This window comes from Anolis sagrei, chromosome Y (assembly GCF_037176765.1).
Source record: "Anolis sagrei isolate rAnoSag1 chromosome Y, rAnoSag1.mat, whole genome shotgun sequence".
Lineage (NCBI taxonomy): Eukaryota > Metazoa > Chordata > Lepidosauria > Squamata > Dactyloidae > Anolis > Anolis sagrei.
Window position 1 is genome coordinate 62,016,295 of NC_090035.1, and position 23,751 is coordinate 62,040,045.

Genomic DNA, 23,751 nt, shown 5'->3' on the forward strand with positions numbered 1-23,751 from the left:
GCGTTGCCATACCAGCGATCCTTACATTTTGACATCATTGTGATTTCACCACAGCATTCTCACAAAAGATAGGAAGCTTCCACTAGGGTGATTCAAAGTTACACAATCGTTTGATACATTATGGTATTTTTGTTAAGTATGGTAAGGAGAAATCAAAAATCAAAGGGGCAGGTTACTTACCTGCAAATGTGGTTCTTCAAGTTCTTCAAATTCACACAAATGGGTTTGTGCCTGCAGAGTAACCCAGTTAGTAATTTTTTGGCAGACTTCCCATACTCTCCACTGTGCATACATATCCTGATATTTATCCTCTTTTCTCATAGCACTTCGTACATTTTGGTACCGTTCTGCTATCCAAACAGCTATCCGTTCTGCTGGTCATATAAAAGTATAAAAATGACAATCCTAATTCTAGTCCTTGAGGCAAGCAGAGTTTTGACTCACCCAAAGGAGGCTGTAGCATCCCTCCATTCTTTTCACAGTTGCCAATTGGCTGGATTTCTGCAAAATCCACCAGACGCCAAAAGTCATTCTTATTGTCACTGCCATCGAGGCGCAATCGGAGACGGGCACCTGTCAGTCCAACCACAGTAGCAATGCAAGTAGATGTAGCATTTCTAGGATCTTGGGCTTCTAGCTTCATGCTGATTTTAAATTCATTGTTTGGTGGAGTATATGACTGAGGAAAACAAGGATTTCAGTCAGACTTAAGATCACACATGTTCTGTTCCTTCCAGACTTCTTTTTTTTTTCCAAATAATTTTTATTAAACATTTTATAAATCAACACAGGGAAAGAGGGGGAACAATAACAAGAGGATAGAAAAGAAGGAAGGGTAGCACAAAAACACACAAAAAAAAACACCTAAACTAATCTAAAATGACCTCCACTCCAACCTCAGGATCTTCTCACTCTACTTCTCCAACTTACTTATCTATTCTTGTCCTCTAAAACTTTTATCTTTAAGTTTCTTTTCGTAGTCATAGAAAAAGGTCCAGTCTGTTCTCTTTAGCGATTTTCCAGTATTTCTTCTCATCAAAAAAGTTAGTTCATCCATGTCTCTTGTTTCTTTAACTTTCTCCAACCATTCTTCAATGGTCGGTATTTGGTCATTCTTCCAATATTTGGCAAAAACAATCCTTGCCGCTGTAGTGTAGTATGTAAATAATTTGTCTTCATTCTCATCCAGTTTAAAATTCGAATCTGTAAATCCCAATAAATAATACTCAGGTTTCTTTTTGAATCTCTTCTTCAACATCTTTTGTGTTTCCTCATGGACCGAAGCCCAAAACTTAGTTGTATCCTTACAAGTCCACCACATATGGTAGAATGTGCCTGTTTGTTCCCCGCATTTCCAACATTTATCTGAGACATTTTGATACATATGACTAAGTTTATTCGGTGTCAAATACCATCTATAAAACATTTTATACCAATTTTCTTTCAGGTCCATGGCATATGTATATTTCAACTTTTTGTTCCATATTTGCTCCCATTCTCTAAACTGGATGGGTCGTCTTAAATTTTCGGCCCACTTAATCATACATGTTTTCACCTGTTCAGTTTCCGTTTGCCATTGGACCAATTTATTATAGAGTATTGTCACTGTTTTCTTTTGTATTCTTAATACTTTGTCCCATGTGTTTTCTTCCCAGTCAAAACCAATTTTTTGATCTTGTTTGAAATATTCTTTAATTTGTAAATAATGTAACCAAGTTATATTGCCATAAGAGTTCTTGAGTTGTTCAAAAGATTTAATCTCCATTTTCCCTTTTACCAAGATGTCCTTATATCTTGGCCAAACCCTCCATCCTAACAATCTTCTTTGATGTGCCTCCATTGCTGAGACCCACAATGGTGTGTTTTTGTAAAAGAGAGCTTTATATCTCATCCATGTCCTCAGTAGGGAGGCTCGCACAAAATGATTACCAAAGTTTTTTTCTTTTAATTCTCTATTATACCAAACATATGCATGCCATCCTACTCTCAGGTCATGACCTTCTAAATTTAAACACTTTTCTTTGTCTAACGTCATCCAGTCTCTTATCCATGACAGAGCACATGCCTCATGATAAGTCTTCAAATCAGGAAATCCCAACCCTCCTCTAGATTTTTTATCTATCAGATTTATGTAGTTTATTCTTGGCCTTTTTCCTTTCCAGACAAATTTCAATAAATCCTTCTTCCATTTTTTGAATAGGGTTTGATTTCTTATTATCGGAATATTTTGAAATAGAAATATAAGTTTTGGTAGAACATTCATCTTTATTAAAGATATCCGGCCAAGAAGTGATAGGTTTAAAGAATTCCATTTTAGTAGATCTTTTTGAATTTTCTTCCAAACTATTTCGTAATTATTCTTCAGAAGTTGACCATTTCTCGCTGTAATCCAGACTCCGAGGTATCTAATTTTCTTAACACTCTCTATCCCCACTTGTTGTTGTATCTTTGCTTGTTTCTCCTTTTCCACATTCTTAAATAGGAGCTTTGTTTTCTTCATATTCATTTTAAAGCCTGCCACTTTTCCGAATTGTTCTATTTTAGTTATCCAATTTTGTAAATTTTTCTCCGGATCCTCAATTGTTCCTAATAGATCATCCGCAAACGCTCGTATCTTGTATTCAAATTTTCCAATTTTCGCTCCTTTTATCTTTTCATCTTCTCTAATTTTCTTCATTAGGATCTCCACTGCCATTATGAAAATCAATGGGGATAATGGGCACCCTTGCCTGGTACCCTTTGCTATTTCAAATTCTTGTGTCATTTGACCATTTATTTTCACTTTAGCTTTTTGAAATTCGTAGATCGCATTAATAGCATTATTAAATTTTTCCCCCATGTCCAATTCTTGTATTAGTATCTTGAAGAAATCCCAATTCAAATTATCAAAAGCTTTCTCTGCATCTATTGATAGAATAGCGAATTCTTTTTGATGGTTCATCTCATAATATTCCAAAAGATCTAGAACGTTGCGTATGTTTTCTTTCATATGTCTATTTGGCAGAAAACCTGTTTGCTCTTCTCCAATCCATTTATTTAAGAATAGTTTTAATCTTGTGGCCATAATGTTTGCAAATATTTTATAATCCGTGTTTAAGAGGGAAATTGGCCTATAATTTTTAATATCCGTTTCCGGGGAGCCTTCTTTGTGTATCACTGTGATCTCCGCTTCCTTCCAAGAATCTGGTACCTTCTGATATTTCATCGCTTCATTTACAATAACTTTAAGTGTTGGTAATAGCTGTTGTTTGAAGGATTTATAAAATCCCGCCGTAAACCCATCAGGTCCAGGGGCCTTATCTGCCTCCATTTTATTAATTGCTTTTTCAATTTCTTCCTCAGATATCTCTTTATTCAATGCTTCTCTATCTTCATCCGTTATTTTATCTAGCTTCATTTGGCCTATGTACTCCATAATATCTTCTTTCATTATATTGTCCTTTGTATATAATTGAGTATAAAATCTCCTGAACTCCTCTATGATTTCTTTATCCGTCCTCAAGTCTTTGTCTGCAGTTGTTATTTTAGATATATAATTTATTTGTCTTTTTTTCCGGATTTGATTTGCTAACCATTTACCAGGTTTATTCGCATTTTCAAAAGTCTGTTGTTTTAAAAATTTCATTTGTCTTGACTGGAGTTCTAACTCCACATGGTTTTTCTCTTGTTTTAGTGCCAACAGTTGTCTCTGTATTCTTTTCGATGGTTTTCGTTTTGATTCCATTTCCTTGGCTGCTATTTCTGCTGCCAATTCCTTTATTCTTTTATTCCTTTCTCTATTCTTCCTTGATCCTTGTTGTATAAAAAGTCCTCTCAGAACTGCTTTAAATGCATCCCACACCACTCGTGGCTCCATTTCATCCAATTTGTTTATTTGCAAAAAGTCTTGGATTATTTTATTGTAGTATTCTTTATCTTCTTCTGTTTTTATCAGGTTCTCATTTAATCTCCATTTTCTGAGACAGTTTTTGTGGTTAATAACAATTTCTAGAGGGCAGTGGTCAGACAGATCTCGTGGTAATATATTGATCTCCTTGACTTTTGCGGAGAGATTCCTAGTTATCCAAGCCATGTCTATCCTCGACCAAGATTGATGTCTATTCGAGAAGAAGGTATAGTCTTTTTTATCTTTATTTCTGTTTCTCCATATATCTTCTAAATCAAATTCTTTCTGAAGGTCTGTAAATTTTTGTGGAAGTTTGCCTTCCTTAGACTTTCTAGTCTTCAAGCTTTTGTCCATTTGGGAGTCCAATACCCCATTAAAATCTTCTACCAGAATCAATTCATCAAATTCCACTTCTTTCAGTTTAACATTTAAAAATTCAACAAATTTTATCTTGAGACCGTTAGGCGCGTAGATGTTACAAATCAAAATTTTAGAATCTCCAATTATCATCTTTACTGCAACACATCTTCCTTCTAAATCTCTAAAAGCCAATTCTGATTCTATTGTTTCCTTTACGTATGTAACTACTCCTCTCTTCTTTTTCTCGTATGACGAATGATATTCTTTTCCTAATTTTTTGTTCGGTAAGTGTGCTGTATGTCTATCACAGATGTGCGTCTCCTGGAGAGCTATTACATCATAACTAGATTTCTTCAAACTATTCCAGACTTTCTTACGTTTTTGGGGGGAGTTCAATCCATTAATATTGTTAGAAAAACATTTTATTTGTCGCTCCATCTTGTTATTCATTCTGATCTAATCCCAGTCCTATGTCGCCTGAAGCCGTTTCCGCTGTTCCAGTTGTTGGTTGTTCCATACTCTGTCCTTCTTTTCCTTCTTTTTTTCGTGGTGTCATTCTCTGTGGTTTTGGATCTTTCGAGAGGTAACTATAATCCTTTGGTGATTTATATCTTGCTTTTTTAGCTTTAATTCCTTTTCTGGGGGTGGATAATCTTCTTTCTTCAGCTCCTTCAGCTCCTTCTGTTTCTTCTTCTTCTTCTTCTTCTTCTTCCCCCCCCCTTCTCCCATCTCTTCTTCTCCCTCCTTTTGACTCATAAGTTTATCATAAAATACCTTTGCCTTATGTTCAGATGTCAGCCAGAGTCTTTCTTCATTGTAAGTCACCATTATTCCTTCTCTTCTTTCCAGACTTTCTTCCAGACTTCTTAATTCCCTGAATTGTTCTTGGCACATCAATGCTTCAAAGTCAGATGTCACAATAAGCAACAAAAAGAAACTGGCATAAGGACCGAAGGGGAAAAATCCAGTCAACAACACAGCAACTAACGCTTCAAAAAAAAGTCAAATCATGCAAATTAAACTTTGCTAAATAATTAAAAAGAATTTATATAGAAAATCATTTTTTCTGGATCTACCAGGTCTTTATTGAATTAGATTATTTATTAATCTACTTTGTTAAATTAGATTATTTGATGACATTTCTCCTTAATGAGAAGGCACAGAGGTCTATCCCACACTTATCTATGAGTTGACTAGGGGGGGAAAAAACCTTTCATATCAACCCCTTTACCACATGAAATGCTCCCATTACCTGCTTGAAGCAATGCGCAGGAGCTGGGATGGAACATGTTTCTTTCAAATATCTCTCCCAGGCAAAATGACCTGCATGAAAGAAAGGAAGGAGGAAGGAAGTTGATTTTGAGAACCTTAAAAAATGGTCTGTCATGCATAATTTTAATAAGATACCTAAATAAGATACTTATTTTAATAAGATACCTTTAAAATAATTTTAATAAGATACCTTTAATAAGATACCTTAATAAAATGCCGTAAAGTAACTACAAACAATATCTCTCTATGGGGTTAGTCTGCATACGTTTTGTTTATTAACTGCTACATAAAGAGGCTTGTAAACATAAATATGCTACCTGAACTCAACAGAAGAAGGAGAACTTCAGAATAGCCCCCGGTGGTGCAATGGGTTAAACCCTTGTGCCGGAAGGACTGATGACCAACAGGTCGAAGGTTCGAATTTAGGGAGAATGCAGATGAGCTCCCTCTGTCAGCTCCAGCTCCCCACGTGGGGACATGAGAGAAGCCTCCCACAAGGATGGTAAAACATCAAAATATCCGAGTGTCCCCTGAGTAACATCTTTGCAAACGGCCAATTCTCTCACACCAGAAGCGACTTGCAGTTTCTCAAGTCACTCCTGACACAAAAACCAATTAATTAGAAAAATAACCACGGCAATGTTTATGTCAAATGAAAATAAACAATGACAATAGATCCTGCTTTCGTTACTAGAATCTCCTCTTCCACTCTATGGACCTCTTTGCATGGGGCAAAAATTTGGTGGCAACTCTGGTTCCGCAGCAGTTCCCATCACACACTGGAGAAGTACCAGGGCGGCTCCATGGCAAAACTGCTGTAGAACCGGAGTTGCCACCAAAAGCAGCAGCAACACGGGATGCTTCCTGTCATTGCATTGCCCTCAACTGGGCAAGTCAGCCAGTGGATACTTCCCCCATATGATAAGGTGTGGGGCTTGGGGCAACAGGTTCCCATGTCTCTGGACGTGTACCACCAGATTAGTCACGATCCGCAGCGATGCCAGTGGCACATCTGAAGAGATGCTAGTCAAATGTTAAGTTCAGGAAGGCATGAAAATGAAGCAATCTGCAGTATTTATCTATTATTTATTTATATACAGTTTTTCTCACCGCTGGGGGAACTCAAAGCAGTTCACAGGAAGGTAAATAGCAAAATTCAATGCATTACTTAAAATGTAAAATACATCACATATATAAAATAACATATAACTGTTAGAGGTGTATGTGGTCCTCGTTTCTTCCATTTCATTTGTTCTTTCATTCCTTTTGTTTCGCAACGGAGCACAAAACCCAAAAATGGTGGGAAGAGGAGGGGAATCCCCCCCCCCCCCCCATTGCCAGCAGTTAAAGAAGAAGTGAGTGAGGCTAGGCATTGGGCTGTGGGTGTGGTGTGTGTGGAGCATCATTTGGCAGGAAGGAATGGGTGCCTTGCCTGCCTCCCTCCTGCTGCTGTTCCTGGAGAACCTAGAAGGCAGGACCAGTGGAGGGAAAGAGGGAATGTTTTTAAGGAGATTTTATTTATAGAGAGAAAAAAATCCCTAAAAATTGGGGGATGACCCAAACGTTTTAAAACTTGGTGGGTTAAGAGTGGTAGATGAATCCTTCATGTGTGGTGATTTTCACCCCTCTGGCCCTAAACCTGAGGGAAAGGGGAGCTGGGGAAGCCTGCCCATAGTGGCCAATGGGTAAAAAAAATATGTATTTTTGGATGTGGAATGAAAACACCCATTCGGAAAGATGCCCCTTTTTGGAAGCACTCAAAAATGAAAACAGGGGCCTTACAAATGAAACAAACAGAAACAGATAGCGTTTCTATACAAATGCACAAGCCTAATAACTAGTAAACTATGAAAGAAAAACTGGCTGAAGTACATACGCCATACGCACAGTCACAATTTGCCTTGTAGAAGGAAAAATATTATGGCCACTAGAGAAAACTGCCATGGTTTTTGGTTTTGTGCCTCATTAAAAGAGATGCTAACATATTACCGGCTATCACCATGCTGAACGTATAAGCAGATGATAAGCCAAAGCAGCAACACAGCCTCAAAAGACTTCTTGCCCATTAACTGTTAAACTTCCTTAAAAAACACTAGGGATATAAAGTTCACTTGCATGCCTAAAAGTAGAGAATCTGTAGAGACATATGGCAAAATGGTGCCTATTTCTTAGCAGTATCAAAGTAACTATACTCAGCAACAACACTATAGTACCATCTTGACAATGCAATATGTAGCATAACATAAGCAGAGGACAGGCCCCTTTTCGAAGAACAAGCTTTCATTTCCAAAAAATATTTTTTAAAAGAACTAAACAGATAATTTTGAGGCACACTCCAAAATATGATGCTAAAAGTCTACGAATTTTGACAATATTCTTCTCAGATGTATTAACATTTGAAACTCACAATGTGACACCAATACTTGTGAAAAAGTGCCTTATGTGATGGACTCTATGCACCCCATGAAGTAAACATGCTTGGTGGAAATTAGTTTGTGGGATGTATTTCAAAAGAAAATTGCAATCCCATCCTAACACTGCCGTGAGATGCACATACACAGTCACCATGCATTGCATACTCCTACTTGTTTGTGCATTTCTACTTTCTGTGTGAATTTTGTTATTGTTCAAAACTGCTCTGAGCAAAACAGCTCAGAGAAAAAAGAGAAAATGCATAGATCTATTTGTGTGAAACAACAACAAGCCATTTTCTACTTCTAAATAAATCTAAAATGTTTTCCTATGGACCCAATATAAAAATCCACAAGTTTTTCTTTAAAAGTATCTATATCATTTGTCTCTGCTCTCAGTAACATACACTGAACTATCAACTCACTATCTTTCCTTGGGCTGTGTATTAGCACTTACCCTTCTGTGGGCTTGGCTTCCGCATTATAATGTCTGTTACAGGTCCTCACCTTGGAACTGGCTCAGGCTTACTGACCTGAAGTTGTCTAGGTAAAGAGAATTTAAAAAGAGAAAATAAGTGAATATGAAGTGTCAAACATGTGGTGAAGAATTTCAGTCAAAGAAGTGTGCTTTTTACAAATCAAATGCCCAATATCAATAGTAGTGTTCACATTTCAGCTCTAGGGTTTTATGAATGAAACTGAATATTTTGGATCAATTCTATTTTGTTTTAAGGCATCATTTTGCTTAATTATTTGCTTGAATGGTTTATGCCCTGCACGTTATCAAAAGCCTTAAGTGTTATAGTAAATTCATTACAGCAAGAAAATAGAAAAAAACAGTAGTCCACCGAAATTCGAAATGTTTACATAAGATAGGGATTGAAGTCAGCAAATAGACATTTTTAACAGGTGCTGAAATGTCATCAAGGTTCTACTAGAGGGAGAAGGGAATTACAAAGACAGGTCAATAAAACAAAAAGGATCTCTTCTTATCACATACATGTGCAGGCATGTGCAGACCAACTAGGTAGAATCACTGTCACCTGTCCCACTCAATGACCTATCCACTAAGTTCTATTTGAGCCACAAATCTGGACATGTAAAGCCCCAGATAAAGCATGTTGCTGTCATACAATTTTAAGGCTATCAAAACTAGGAAAGGTTGTAGCTGTCATACCAATCCAAGTTGGTAAAAGATACCCCTGCTAACCAAAGAAGAAGAAGAAGAAGAAGAAGAGAAAGAAGAAAGGGGGGAGAGAGTGAAAAGGAATATATAGTAAGAAGATTATCCGTCGTTGTAAGGGACAATGCAGGTAGGAAAGTCCAGTAGTTGCTGGAGGTATTTGGGACACTAAGTCTGAAGGAGCCATGGAGGGAAGCCAACAGATCCATTAGGAGACCCGTGTGTGAAGGAGAACACCTTACTTGGCCAGTTGCTCCTTCTCCTCGGTCATTTCTGGGCAAAAGTAAGATAGCTGGGACCCAGTGCTGGTAGCACCACGCTGGTTGTGTAATGTGGCTCTGAATTAGAGAAGGGAACACATGCGCCAGACACAGCAGCACATGTGCAAGAGACACAGCTACGACAGTCGATAAGGTAGTTCGGTAGAAAGGGGGGAGGAACAGCCAAGCATACTGATGTAGGCTATCCGAAGATCCTATGCAAGGTAGTTTGATAAAAAAGGAGGAGGGGAAACGGCCAAACATACTGATGTAGGCTATCCGGAGATTGTATGTAAACACGTTCAAAAACATTGTTGCATTGGAAGGAAGGATAGAAATGAAGGGAGAAATACGAGCAGTCGTGAAAAATGATTCAAATCCAGTCACTCTTACATTACTTCACTGTTATCCTGCCCCACCTGTGTTACATTACTTCACTGGTTTCCTGCCACAGCTGTGTCCCTCACTTGGTGCACTGTCTCATGCACATGTTCCCTTCTCTAATTCCAAGGCGCGATACGCAACCAGCATACCGCTACCAGCACTGGATTCCAGCTATCATACTTTCCCCCATTTCTGTTTCCTTCTTGGGGTGGGAGCAGCTTTTCTCAATCCCTGGTCCTATCCAGTAAGAGGGCTTGATTTCTCCTCCCCTTCCCCCAAATAACATGTTCTAGGAAGTTGTCTTGCAACACTTCCCTCAGATACCCCTGTGCATCTACACCAGACCTGCCCAACATGCAATCCACTTATTCTATGAGGGTGGGAGGGAGAAGAGGAGGGATGGGTATACTGGTGGTCATATGAGAAGTGCAGACATTCAAAGGGAGGAGAAGTGGCCCGAATAAATTTCACCTTTTTTAATATTGGCCCCTTACCACTGCCAAGTAGAGCAGGCCTGGTATATATTTATAAGAGTGTGAGGTATGAGGAGAGAACCGCTCTTATGCAGAAGAAAACACACACCCTTATTTCACCTGAGAGTTATGTGAGCCAAGACTTGAGAGACTGTGATGATAATTATCTAGGTAATTTTAAAGGAGATGTTTTTGAAGGCTGGGAAAGACTGAAAAGGGAGGAGAGGGAAAAGGGGAAAGAAGACAAGAAAGGACTGGAAGAGGTGCCCTTAAATCTGTCTGTGAAGAAGACAAAATAAAAAAAACTTTGTAAATATCTGAGTTTTATTTACCCAAACGGCAAAGGGAAGCTTTCATCATGCAAGCCAAAGTTTATGCAGTTCCTCTCCTAATGGAAGGGGAACAACTGCAACAACACTAATAAGATTAGTGTCTTCACCAACATTTAAAAAGGCTTATAAGAAATAAGAACTTATTAGGATAGATGGAAAGAACAAAACACGATTGACAGGGAATACATTCTTTCTTAACCAGAAAGATGGCAGCAGTGGTGGCCTGGAGGAGTAAGTTTCAGGGACCCCCAACTTTTCAGCACAAAAAATAAAAGAGAACAAAAGGCAATGTTATGTGACTTCAGAGTTTGGGTGGAAAACCAGCTGCCCTGGTGACTCCGAGGAGAAAAGAAGATTCCGGGATCCCCATCAGCTGTTTCCCAGAGTAAAATAAAGGCATGTATTTTCAAAAACAATATATCTCAGCATATAGTACAGGACATGGCAATGCTTGCCACCCAACAATGTGTCTCATCCCTTTCCCCAAAGCCACCCTTATCTAGTTATACACACACAGCAATATACAGCAAAATACCAGATTTCCCTAGAAACTGCAAAGCAAGGTTTGGAATATTGCATTAAAGTTTAAAAGAAGTGCTTTCACTGTCATGTGTCAGGATCAAGGCAATTACCAGACGAACATGATTTTTTAAATCAGCATAAACAAGCCCCAGGATTTAGACATGTTTTAAATGCACAGTCTGTAGGGATAGATGTCACTTCTACACTGCCATATAAAATCCAGATTATCTGATATGGATTATATGGCAGTGTAGAGTCATATAATTCAGTTCAAAGCAGATAATGTGGATTATCTGATTTGATAATCTGGATTATATGGCAGTATAAAAGGAGCCTAAGATTGGGTTTGGCAAGGGATTGATTAAAAAAGGGTTGACTGCAGTTCCAATGAACAAATCCCTCCACCGGTTATCCACTGAAATCTATTAAAAACACTGTGTTCCTTCCCCAGTATCACACTAATGCTGGATCTACACTGCCCTATATCCCACTTTCTGATATCAGACTGCTTATCCCAGATTATCTGGCAATGTAGACTTATATAATCCAGTTAAAAGCAGATAATCTGGGATCAGATCCTGGAATATAGGGCAGTGTAGATCCAGCCTAAATTGGGAGAGGAAGAAAAGAATGGTAGATAATAAAAGGATAGAATTACTACTTTTACCTCTGGGCCCTTACCTGCTGTTGGTATGTCCCTCCAGCAGATTATCTCCTGTACTTTGACAGAAAAATAGTTGCCCACTTCTGAATTAGAAGCTGAATATTTGCAGCAATATCATGATACTACTATAAAGGATGCTAAGGCCTAGAAAGTTTGTGAGCAAATGATATTCCTTCTGAAGTCACCTGTGCCCTTTGAGTCTTTAAGCCAGGAATAATAATTGTTGGCCACTTCAAAAGTTGTTAGAGCACAACTCTAAACTCTTTATTGGCTATGAAGCCTGGTGGCATGCAGTTCAACAATCAGTAACCCCCATTCTTGCTTTCAGCTGCAAGGTGAGCTGTCACTTCACCTACATTACAGTGCCTTGCCAAACTAGTTTTTTTCCAGATGTTTGGACCCCAAATCTCATCAGCCCTGATTACCATAAGTAAGAATTAGAAAGGTTAAGTGCGTTTCTAACTAAAACCCAAGTTGTCATCAATAGCCTCCTCTCTATACATTTAGAAAGCTTCTGAACAGAAAGACAGTCTAACAAGGAATAACTCATCATTTCTTAAGCACTTAAAGGCTTGAGGGTGAAGTAACCTTAGAAGACGCACTGCTATAGACATACAATCCCCATTTCTATTTCATCATAAAATGATATTCAAGATAAATCTGATTGACATCCCCCATTTATACCAGGGTGTGAATCACAGGTGCTTTGAGCTGCAACTCCTAGAATGCTTCATCTTTCGCTACACTGATTTGGACTGCTGAGATTTGCAGTCCAACAATTGGAAGGTCACGAGAATCCCTGCTGACCATTCGACACAGCCATATAACCCAGAATGTCAAGGTAGAAAACCCCACAATATTTGCTTTGAACTGGGTTATCTGACTCCACATTCAGATAATGTGGGTTTTTCTGTCATTATATTCTGGGATATAATGCTGTGTTATCTGAGTTATCTGAGTCCACACTGCCATGTATCTCAGTTCAAAACAGAAAATGTGGGATTTTATTCAGCTATGTGGAAGGGACCTTAGTCTCTCTAAAACAACAGCAACAACAACAACAACAACTGTTCCCGTTCAACAACAACAACAACTGTTCCCGTTCCCTGCCTCTCCTTGTGGCTTGAGGCAGGGTACAATATGGGTAAAACAGTGAGAGAAAACAAATCATTATTAAAATACATATAACAAATATTGTTGTTGTTGTTCATTCGTTCAGTCGTCTCCGACTCTTTGTGACCTCATGGACCAGCCCACGCCAGAGCTCCCTGTCGGCCGTCACCAGCCCCAGCTCCTTCAAGGTCAGTCCAGTCACTTCAAGGATGCCATCCATCCATCTTGCCCTTGGTCGGCCCCTCTTCCTTTTACCTTCCACTTTCCCCAGCATAATTGTCTTCTCCAGGCTTTGCTGTCTCCTCATGATGTGGCCAAAGTACTTCAACTTTGTCTCTAGTATCCTTCCCTCCAATGAGCAGTCGGGCTTTATTTCCTGGAGGATGGACTGGTTGGATCTTCTAGCAGCCCAAGGCACTCAGAGTGGTGTCATCTGCATATCTGAGGTTGTTAATGTTTCTTCCAGCAATTTTCACCCCAGCTTTGCATTCATCAAGCCCCGCACATCGCATGATGTGTTCTGCATACAAGTTAAAAAGGTTGGGTGAGAGTATGAAGCCTTGCCATACGCCTTTCCCAATCTTGAACCAGTCTGTTGTTCCGTGGTCAGTTCTGACTGTTGCTACTTGGTCCTTGTACAGATTCCTCAGGAGAGAGACAAGGTGGCTTGGGATGCCCATCCCACCAAGAACTTGCTACAATTTATTATGATCCACACAGTCAAAGGCTTCAGAATAGTAAATGAAGCAGAAATAGATGTTTTTCTGAAACTCCCTGCCTTTCTCCATTATCCAGCGGATATTGGCAATTTGGTCTCTCGTTCCTTTGCCTTTTCTAAAAACAGCTTGAACGTCTGGCAGCTCTCGCTCCATGTATTGCTGGAGTCTTCCTTGAAGGATCTTGAGCATTACCTTACTGGCATGAGAAATAAGGGCTACTGAACAGAAGTTTGAGCAGTCTTTCGCATTTCCCTTTTTTGGTATGGAGATATAAGTTGATTTTTTCCAGTCTGATGGCCATTCTTGTGTTTTCCATATTTGCTGGCATATGGCATGCATCACATTGACAGCATCATCTTTCAAGATTTTAAACAGTTCAGCTGGGATCCCGTCGTCTCCTGCTGCCTTGTTGTTAGCAATTCTTCTTAAGGCCCATTCAACCTCACTCCTCAGGATGTCTGGTTCTAATTCATTCATCACACCGTCACAACTATCCTCGATATTATTATCCTTCCTATACAGATCTTCTGTATAGTCTCGCCACCTTCTCTTGATCTCTTCAGCAAAGGATCACCGCCGTGTTGTGGTGCTGGAGCTTGAGCACCTCAATGATGTCATGAGCGAAACCGTGAAGGGCCACCCAAGACAGGACGGTCGTGGCAGAGAGGTCAGACCAAACGTGATCCCTGGGGAAGGCAATGGCAAACCACCCCAGTATCCTTGCCAAGAAAACTAAATGGACCAGTACAACCAGAGATATGTCAGTATGCCATTGGAAGATGGGACTCCCAGGTCGGAAGATGGCCAAAATGCTACTGGGGAGGAGCAGAGGATAAGTTCAACTAGCCCCAGATGTGATGACGCAGCTAGCTCAAAGCCAAAAGGAAGGCTAGCGGCCGACGGTACTGGAGGTGAATGACGAATCCGATGCTCTAAAGATCAACGCACCATAGGAACCTGGAATGTAAGATCTATGAGCTAGGGCAAATTGGATGTTGTTATTGGTGAGATGTCAAGACTAAAGATAGACATTCTGGGGGTCAGCGAACTGAAATGGACTGGAATGGGCCAAATGGAGTAGCCTTCATGATTAATAAGAAATTCGCTAAAGCAGTGCTTGGATACAACCCAAAAAATGACAGAATGATCTCAATTCGAGTGCAAGGAAAGCCTTTCAGCATCACAGTGATCCAAATATACGCCCCAACCACAGCTGCTGAAGAAGATCAGTTCTATGAGGATCTGCAGGACCTACTGGATAATACACCAAAAAGAGACATTATTTTCAGCTGACCACCTTCATTAGCATTTGAAGGCCTGGCTGAGCCTGGGAAATGCTAATGAAGGTGGTCAGCTGAAACATTCACACCTAGCTTCAGCAGAGAGCTCTTTGCCCCACCCCAGTCATTCCACAGATATATAAACCCATTTTCCTATTTCCAACAGACCTCACTACCTCTGAGGATGCTTGCCATAGATGCAGGCGAAACGTCAGGAGAAATGCCTCTAGAACATGGCCTACAAAAAACCTACAAGAACCTAGTGATGCCAGCCATGAAAGCCTTCAACAATACATTAGACATTATTTTCATTACAGGAGACTGGAATGCTAAGGTGGGAAGTCAAATGACAACTGGGATCACAGGCAAGCATGGTCTGGGAGAACAAAAGGAAGCGGGACGCAGGCTGATAGAATTTTGCCAGGAAAACTCGCTGTGTATAACGAATACTCTATTCCAACAACCTAAAAGACGGCTTTATACATGGACCTCACCAGGTGGTCAACACCGAAATCAGATTGACTACATCCTTTGCAGCCAAAGGTGGCGGACATCCATCCAGTCAGTGAAAACAAGACCTGGGGCTGACTGTAGCTCAGATCACGAACTTCTTATTGCTCAGTTTAGAATAAAACTAAAAAGATCAGGGAAAACACACAGACCAGTTAGATATGATCTCACTAACATTCCTAGCGAATATACAGTGTAAGTGAAGAACAGATTTGAAGGACTAGATTTAGTAAACAGAGTTCCAGAAGAACTATGGACAGAAGTCCGCGACATTGTTCAGGAGGCGGCAACAAAGTACGTCCCAAAGAAAAAGAAAACCAAGAAGGCAAAATGGTTGTCTGAGGAGACACTGGAAGTAGCCCAAGAAAGGAGGAAAGCAAAAGGAAACAGTGATCAGTTAAATGCGCAATTCCAGAGGTTAGCCAGAATAGATAAGGAACTATTTTTAAATAAGCAATGCATGGAAGTGGAAGAAGACAACAGAATAGGAAGGACAAGAGACCTCTTCCAGAAAATTAGAAACATTGGAGGTAAATTTCAGGCAAAAATTGGTATGATAAGAAACAAAGATGGCAGGGACCTAACAGAAGCTGAAGAGATTAAGAGAAGGTGGCACACAGATAAAATACAGACTAAATTCAACCATAAAATGCAGATTGAAATTCACAACTTAAAATTGACTAGTATCAGATGAGATAGCTTTCAAAAGTATCTTTTCGCTTTTAAAAGTATGCTTTACAAATCAAAACACTTTCATGGATTTACTTTTCCTCTCTGTACTTTATAAGTAAGGCATTTCTCCTTACATTGTCTTCAAAAGTGTTGTTAGACTCATTACATCATCCACACTTGTTTTATTTGGCAATGTGCAGGGTTTTTTCAGCTTTCTGAGCATTTGGTTTCTGGGAAAATAAGGATGGTAAGCCATGGTATTCCCTGTAGTAACCTACAGATGTGAGAGCTGGACTTTAGGGAAGGCTGAGCGAAGGAAGATCGATGCTTTTGAACTGTGGTGTTGGAAGAAAGTTCTGAGAGTGCCTTGGACTGCGGGAAGATCCAACCAGTCCATCCTCCAGGAAATAAAGCCCGACTGCTCATTGGAGGGAAGGATATTAGAGACAAAGTTGAAGTACTTTGGCCACATCATGAGGAGACAGGAAAGCCTAGAGAAGACAATTATGCTGGGGAAAGTGGAAGGCAAAAGGAAGAGGGGCCGACCAAGGGCAAGATGGATGGATGGCATCCTTGAAGTGACTGGATTGACCTTGAAGGAGCTGGGGGTGGTGACGGCCGACAGGGAGCTCTGGCGTGGGCTGGTCCATGAGGTCACAAAGAGTCGGAGACGACTGAACGAATGAACAACAACAAAGGATGGTCCCCGTCCCCCCCTCTTTTACTTGGTCATACAAACATGCAAAGAGCAATCTGCAACAAGGTTGATTGCAACTAGCATGGAAACTATACGAAATTGGAAACCAGTTGACTGTTTTCTTTCAAGCCACAAACGGATTAGTGTGGTAGATGTGGACAGGCAGGCTATAAAGCAACTGTCAAAAGTTGAATAAGTAAGAAAGATACCAAGAAGGAAGAATTTACAACAATTTTTAAGGAAAGAAGGGCAAACTAGGAAGCAATCTGGAAAAAAGTAGGAGAGAAATATGCACAAAGTGGTGGGTAGAATTAGACTTTTCTGTGATGTCCTGATGTCAGAAATATGAGCTACATTTGCTTCAATATTGTATTTTTTAAAGACTGGAATAAATATTGTTGTTTTCTTTTAAACATATGTAGTTTGTTGTTATTCTTTCTAAAATATTTTTGGATTGTTGTTTTCTAGTATTTTATTGCTGATGTGCTATCTACATAACTGTGTCGGATACTTTTGTGAGTTGAAGACTAAAAAATGAATAAACAGCCCAATTTTGCAACAGTCAGTTCCTTGTTGGCATTTAAAGTGAACCTACAATCGGTTTTAAAATGCCTTAGCTGAAATGTAATGGAAAATGGGAGGAACGCAGTGCGCTGTGTTTTAGAAGTCTCTAGGAGCCATGTTCCATCCTTTTTATTCGTATCAGGAACGACCTGAGAAACTGCAAGTTGCTTCTGGTTTGAGAGAATTGGCCATCTGCAAGGACACTGCACAGGTGACACCTAGATGTTTTATGTTTTACCACCCTTGTGGGAGGCTTCTCTCACGTTCCCACATGGGGAGCTGAAGCTGACAGCAGGAGCTCAACTTACTCGCCCTGGATTTGAACTTCTGACCCATTGGTCAGCAGTCCTGCTGTTCCATCAAATCAAGGAATAAGCAATTCAGAAATAGCTACTTATAAGCCACCAAGTTGTCATATAGAAGATCATGATAACACTTTTATGCACCTGATGTTTGGAGATCTAGCCCACCCTCGGAATGCAGAGGTTCCACTTATCTATTACTCTTAACTAAAAACCTTACAGCTGCATAGAACAGTGACTGGTGTTGCTCTAGAATGGGGAAAATTCTAGTTATTGTTCTCACGAAAAATTAACTTGGGCTAGTGAGTATGACCTATCTCAGAGCCCTTCCACACAGCCCTTAATTCCAGGATATCAAGACAGAAAATCCCACATTATCTGAGTGCGGACTCAGATAACCCAGTTCAAAGCAGATATTGTGGGATTGTCTGCCTTGATATTCTGGGATATATTGTTGTGTGGAAGGGCCCTGGGTTATCTGAGTCCCTGGGTTATCTATACAATATCCCAGAGTACTTGTAGGGTATCAGCACAAACACAAAACAGTCTATGTAGAATGTCAAAATATAATGTCAAAAGAGCATATAGTATGCTAATTAACAAAATCCCGAGTATATAGCTCAATTCAGTGGCCCAAAACAAAATCAAAAGGAGCAACCGCTCTCACATGTAACAGTTCCAGGTCTAAACAAGGGTACCACTGTATAAAGGCTTCAGGGATACATACAATGAGGTAAATCATACACAAAGTAAGCATAGAGTCATGAGGCTATATTGAAGATGGAGCACCACTCTCAAAAATCTTCATGGAATAAATCCAAATTAAGTCCAGTGAAAATGGAGCACTGCTTCTCAGAATAAGTCTCTGTAGGAGAAGTCCGAATGGCATTCAACAGGGGTGCCCGGGTATTTTTGTACCCTGTTTCGGGGAAAGAGATCCCCTTCTTCAGGAGTTGAAGTAATCAGCAACTCTAGACTCTTATCTATAACAAGATATAACATAACATAACATAGAGTAACAAGTATTCTCCAGCAAAATTACAGAAGTCAAAATAATCCATACAACAAACATGTATACTCACATCATGCCAGATAGCATTTACAACAAATGACTCTGCTAGTAGTACATTCACACTGCGAGTACTTCTGTAGGTTCATCCACAGGTTTATAAAGGGTAATTTGAAACTTAAAGGAAACAGCTAAAATTAAGTGACTCATTAAGTCCCTGAGGGGAAAAGGTTTTCAACTTAAAGGTCCAATACATTTCCCTTTGGGATAGTAGTTTTTCTAAGTCCATGTGGGGTTTTGGAATGATGCATTCCAGAGCACAAAATTTAAAGGAGTTGGGTGAATGTTTGTATTGTGTAAAGTGTGAATATAGGAGGGACTCAGTAGATAAACATTTTATTCTGGATTTATGTTCAGACATTCTAATTCTCAAAGGTCTGGTTGTTTTTCCAATATACCACAAACCACAGTCACATGTTAGAAGGTAGATAAGGTTACTGCTATTACAATTGGAAAAATGTTTGAGTGTGGTGCCCACTTTGTTCCTATAGTTGTGTACCTCCTTAGTTTTCCATGATTGCGGACAGCATTTACAGCGTCCACAGGGGTAATGGCCTCTCAAAGTGCTTTTAGGTGTAGTAGTAGTAGTGGTTAAATCTGTATGAATTAACAAGTCTCTTATGTTTTTAGTACGCCTATTACCAAAAATGGGTGGTTTTTGGCAACCTGGAATATCTTGAAGAAGATGCCAGTGTTTTTTGATGATTCTGGTAATCTGTTTGGAATAGTGCGATAGTTCTTGTGTCCAAATAATTTGATTTTTTATGGGTTTGGGGCATTCTTTCAGTAAGGTAGTCCTATCTATTTTATCAGCTTTGGTTAATGCTTTCCTTATTACATGTTTGGGGTAGCCTCTATTTCTGAACTCATGGCTTAAAGTGACACTTTCCTGAATAAACTGTTCCTTGGTGCTTGAGTTCCGTTTAAGTCTGAGGAGCTGTGAAAATGGAAGATTGGTTTTTAAACTAAAATGGTGGAAGCTGTTGTAATGAAGATAAGAATTTTTATCTGTGGGTTTTCTAAAGTTCTTGACTAAAAGTTTATTGTGATCTTTATAGACTGTGACATCCAGAAAATTAATATGTGCCAGGTTGAAATGGCTGGTGAACTTAATAGACGTATGTATGGTGTTGATCCAATTAGAGAAACCTACTGCGGCCTCGGTTGATTTAAATACCATGAATATGTCATCAATAAATCGTCCATAATATATAATATTGGTGTGATACATATTTGAAGATGGATTTAATAATACAGTGTTCTCTAAATTTGCCATAAATAAATTGGCAATTGAGGGGGCCAATGGACTGCCCATTGCCACACCAAAGACCTGAAAGTAAAATTGATTTTGAAAACGGAAATAATTTTTCTCTAAAACTATATCCAACAGGTCCATAAGGAAATGTGTGGGTGGATGTAACTTGGTTCTGTTATGGAGGACATTCTCTATGGTGGTACGGGCCTCATCTAATGGAATGTTGGTGTAAAGTGAGGTGACATCAATAGTTACTAAAACACTATCCTTCTCTACTTTGAGGTTTTCTATAATATTAATGAAGTGCTTAGTGTCTTTGATATAGGAATCACAGAGAGGGACAAAGGGTTGGCAGAAAGAGTCCAGATACTTAGCGACTGGTTCCAACACTGAAGAAGAACCTGAAATAATGGGTCGGCCTGGGGGGGGAGTAACACCTTTATGAATCTTTGGTAAAGTATAAAAGATTGGTATTCTAGGGAATTCTTTCTGAAGATATTTAAATGTAGAAGAAGAGATAAATCCCAGGGATAATCCCTCTTGGCACACAACCCTAATAAGGGACTGTATGTGTTAAGTGGGGTCTGTAGCAACAGGTTTGTAAAATTTACTATTAGATAACTGGCAGTTGATTTCCTTAATGTAATCTTTTTTGTTGAGTAGCACTATAGCTCCCCCTTTGTCTGCTGGTTTCCAGACTACCTCTTTAAGGTTACTCAGTTTGTTCAAAGTGGTTCTTTCAATGTCAGACAAATTAGAATGGAATGGTTGTCTGTGGGTGATTAACTTATTGAAGTCCCTCTCTACTATTGAAGTCCCTGGGTTATCTGCCATATATTCCAGTTCAAAGCAGATATTGTGGGATTGTCTGCCTTGATATTCTGGGATATAGGGCTGTGTGGAAGGGCCCTGGGTTATCTGAGTCCACACAGCCATATATTCCAGTTCAAAGCAGATAATGTGGGATTTTCTGCCTTGATATTCTGGGATATATCGTTGTGTGGAAGGGCCCTGGGTTATCTGAGTCCACACTGACATATATTCCAGTTCAAAGCAAATATTGTGGATTTTCTGCCTTGATATTCTGGGATATATTGTTGTGTGGAAGGGCCCTGGGTTATCTGAGTCCACACTGACATATATTCCAGCTCAAAGCAGATATTGTGGGATTTTCGGCCTTGATATTCTGGGATATAGGGCTGTGTGGAAGGGCCCTGGGTTATCTGAGTCCACACAGCCATATATTCCAGTTCAAAGCAGATATTGTGGGATTGTCTGCCTTGATATTCTGGGATATATCCTTGTGTGGAAGGGCCCTGGGTTATCTGAGTCCACACTGCCATATATTCCAGTTCAAAGCAGATATTGTGGGATTGTCTGCCTTGATATTCTGGGATATATTGCTGTGTGGAAGGGCCCTGGGTTATCTGAGTCCACACTGCCATATATTCCAGCTAAAGCAGATAATGTGGGATATAGGGCTGGAATATAGGGCTGTGTTGAAGGGCCCTCAGAATGGTGAGGATAGAGTGTCTTAAGCGGCTGAGGGGGAAAAGGAAGGGGCCTGAGGCTGTGAGGAATGGTGGGAGTTGGAGTCCAAAACAACAGGGGGGAGGGCCCAAGTTGGCCCATGCCTGTTATGCAGGAGTTGTTGCCCAGCACCTGAGGGCCACATACAATGACAGGGCGGGCCACAAGGTATGGAAGCCAATCCCATGCGCGTTTGGCATGGGATGTTCCAGAGAAGGCCTCTGCGCAGCGGGAGCGAGAGGGAAAAGAGGGGATGCTAAGCAATGGTAACGGAGGCGGGCCCGGCCTGGTCCTCGTCCTCCACGGCGTCGCCCTGGGAGAGGGGGGCGCCTCCAAAGCCCTCTCTGTGCGACAGGCAGGCCTGTCACTCTGCCCGAGGGACGCGGCCTACGGGGCTGCAGAGGCCTCCGGCTTTCCCCTCGCCCTTCCCGGAGTGGGACTCGCCCCGACGGGCCTCTCTTCCGCCTTTCTCCCTGGCGGAGGCCCTGCTCACCTGGCAGCGCCGTGGCTCCTCACCGCCTCGCGACCGTTATCGCCGCCATGTTCCGGGGTGCCGCCGCTGCAGCTGGGAAAGGAGGGCCGGGAAGGAGCGGAAGAGCCCGCCTGCCCGGCCCGGCGCCACCCCTGGCCGCTTGGGGGCGCTTCGGCCTGCCTGCGGGATGGAAGACCCTCCACCACCTCCTCCCCTTCCCTCCCCTTCCCTTCCCTTGATGATGATGATGATGGTAATAATAATAATAATTATTATTATTATTATTACAACAACAATTAATGTTGTGGTTTATTTTTATTTGTCGTGTCAGAGCAGCCAGTCCATTATATTACATATCTAACAGAATAAAGCAAACAAACAGAAAAACACAAAACTTGTAAGTTTGGTAGCTGATTAAATGTCCTTTGACCAGTATCTGGCCACTTGGAGTGCCTCTGGTGTCACTATGAGAAGGTCCTCCATTGTGCATGTGGCGGGGCTCAGGTTGCATTGCAGCAGGTGGTCAGTGGTTTGCTTTTCTCCACACTCGCATGTCGAGGATTCCACTTGGTAGCCCCATTTATGAAGGTTGGCTCTGCATCTCGTGGTGCCAGAGCGCAGTCTGTTCAGCGCCTTCCAAGTTGCCCAGTCCTCTGTGTGCCCAGGGGGGAGTCTCTCATTTGGTATCACCCATAGATTGAGGTACTGGGTTTGAGCCTGCCACTTTTGGACTCTCGCTTGCTGGGGTGTTCCAGCAAGTGTCTCTGTAGATCTTAGGAAACTATGTCTTGATTTGAGTCGTTGACGTGCTGGCTGATACCCAAACAAGGGATGAGCTGGAGATGTCTCTGCCTTGGTCCTTTCACTATTGGCTGCCACTTCCCGGCGAATGTCAGGTGGTGCAATATCGGCTAAGCAGTGTAATTTCTCCAGTGGTGTAGGGCGCAGGCACCCCGTGATAATGCGGCATGTTTCATTAAGAGCCACATCCACTGTTTTAGTGTGGTGAGATGTGTTCCACACTGGGCATGCATACTCAGCAGCAGAGTAGCACAGCGCAAGGGCAGATGTCTTCACTGTATCTGGTTGTGATCCCCAGGTTGTGCCAGTCAGCTTTCGTATGATATTGTTTCTAGCACCCACTTTTTGCTTGATGTTCAGGCAGTACTTCTTGTAGGTAAGAGCACGGTCCAGAGTGACTCCCAGGTATTTGGGTGCGCTGCAATGCTCCAGTGGGATTCCTTCCCAGGTGATCTTCAGAGATCGAGATGCTTGTCTGTTCTTGAGATGAAAGGCACATGTCTGTGTTTTAGATGGATTAGGGATCAGCTGGTTTTTCCTGCAATAGGCAGTAAGAGCACCTAGAGCTTCGGAAAGCTTCTGTTCTACCATCTCAAAGCTCCCTGCTTGAGCAGTAATGGCACGATCATCAGCGTAGATGAAACTCTCTGTCCCTTCTGGCAGTGGCTGGTCATTTGTGTAGATGTTGAACATGGATGGAGCAAGCACGCTCCCCTGATTCAGGCCGTTCTTCTGTTTCCGCCATCTGCTTATCTGGCCCTGGAACTCAACAAAAAAGCTCCTGTTTTGTAGCAGGTTTCCTATGAGGCGGGTGAGGTGGTAGTCCTTTGTGATATTATACATTTTTCTCAGGAGGCGGCGGTGATTCACAGTATCATAGGCTGCTGACAGGTCTATGAAGACAGCTCCTGTGATCTGCTGCCTTTCAAAGCCATCTTCTATGTGCTGAGTCAGGTTCAACACTTGCGATGTGCAGCTTTTGCCTTTCCTGAAGCCAGCTTGCTGTGGAATCAGACATGG

The 23,751-nt window shown here is 41.0% G+C and overlaps 1 protein-coding gene across 2 annotated transcripts in view; it reads right to left on the reverse strand.

Moving 5' to 3' along the window:
- LOC137095505 (polycomb protein SCMH1-like) overlaps positions 1 to 22,093 on the reverse strand; it is a 146,000-nt gene extending 123,907 nt beyond the window's left edge. For both annotated transcript variants that reach the window (XM_067462253.1, XM_067462251.1), the window contains exons 1-4: positions 21,952 to 22,093; positions 8,387 to 8,472; positions 5,499 to 5,569; positions 445 to 679 (exon numbers count right to left, since the gene is read on the reverse strand). In XM_067462253.1, the coding sequence (XP_067318354.1) occupies positions 445 to 679; positions 5,499 to 5,569; positions 8,387 to 8,411 (331 nt within the window). In that variant the 5' untranslated portion in view covers positions 8,412 to 8,472; positions 21,952 to 22,093. The remainder of the gene's footprint in view (positions 1 to 444; positions 680 to 5,498; positions 5,570 to 8,386; positions 8,473 to 21,951) is intronic.
- Positions 22,094 to 23,751: the final 1,658 nt, after the last annotated feature.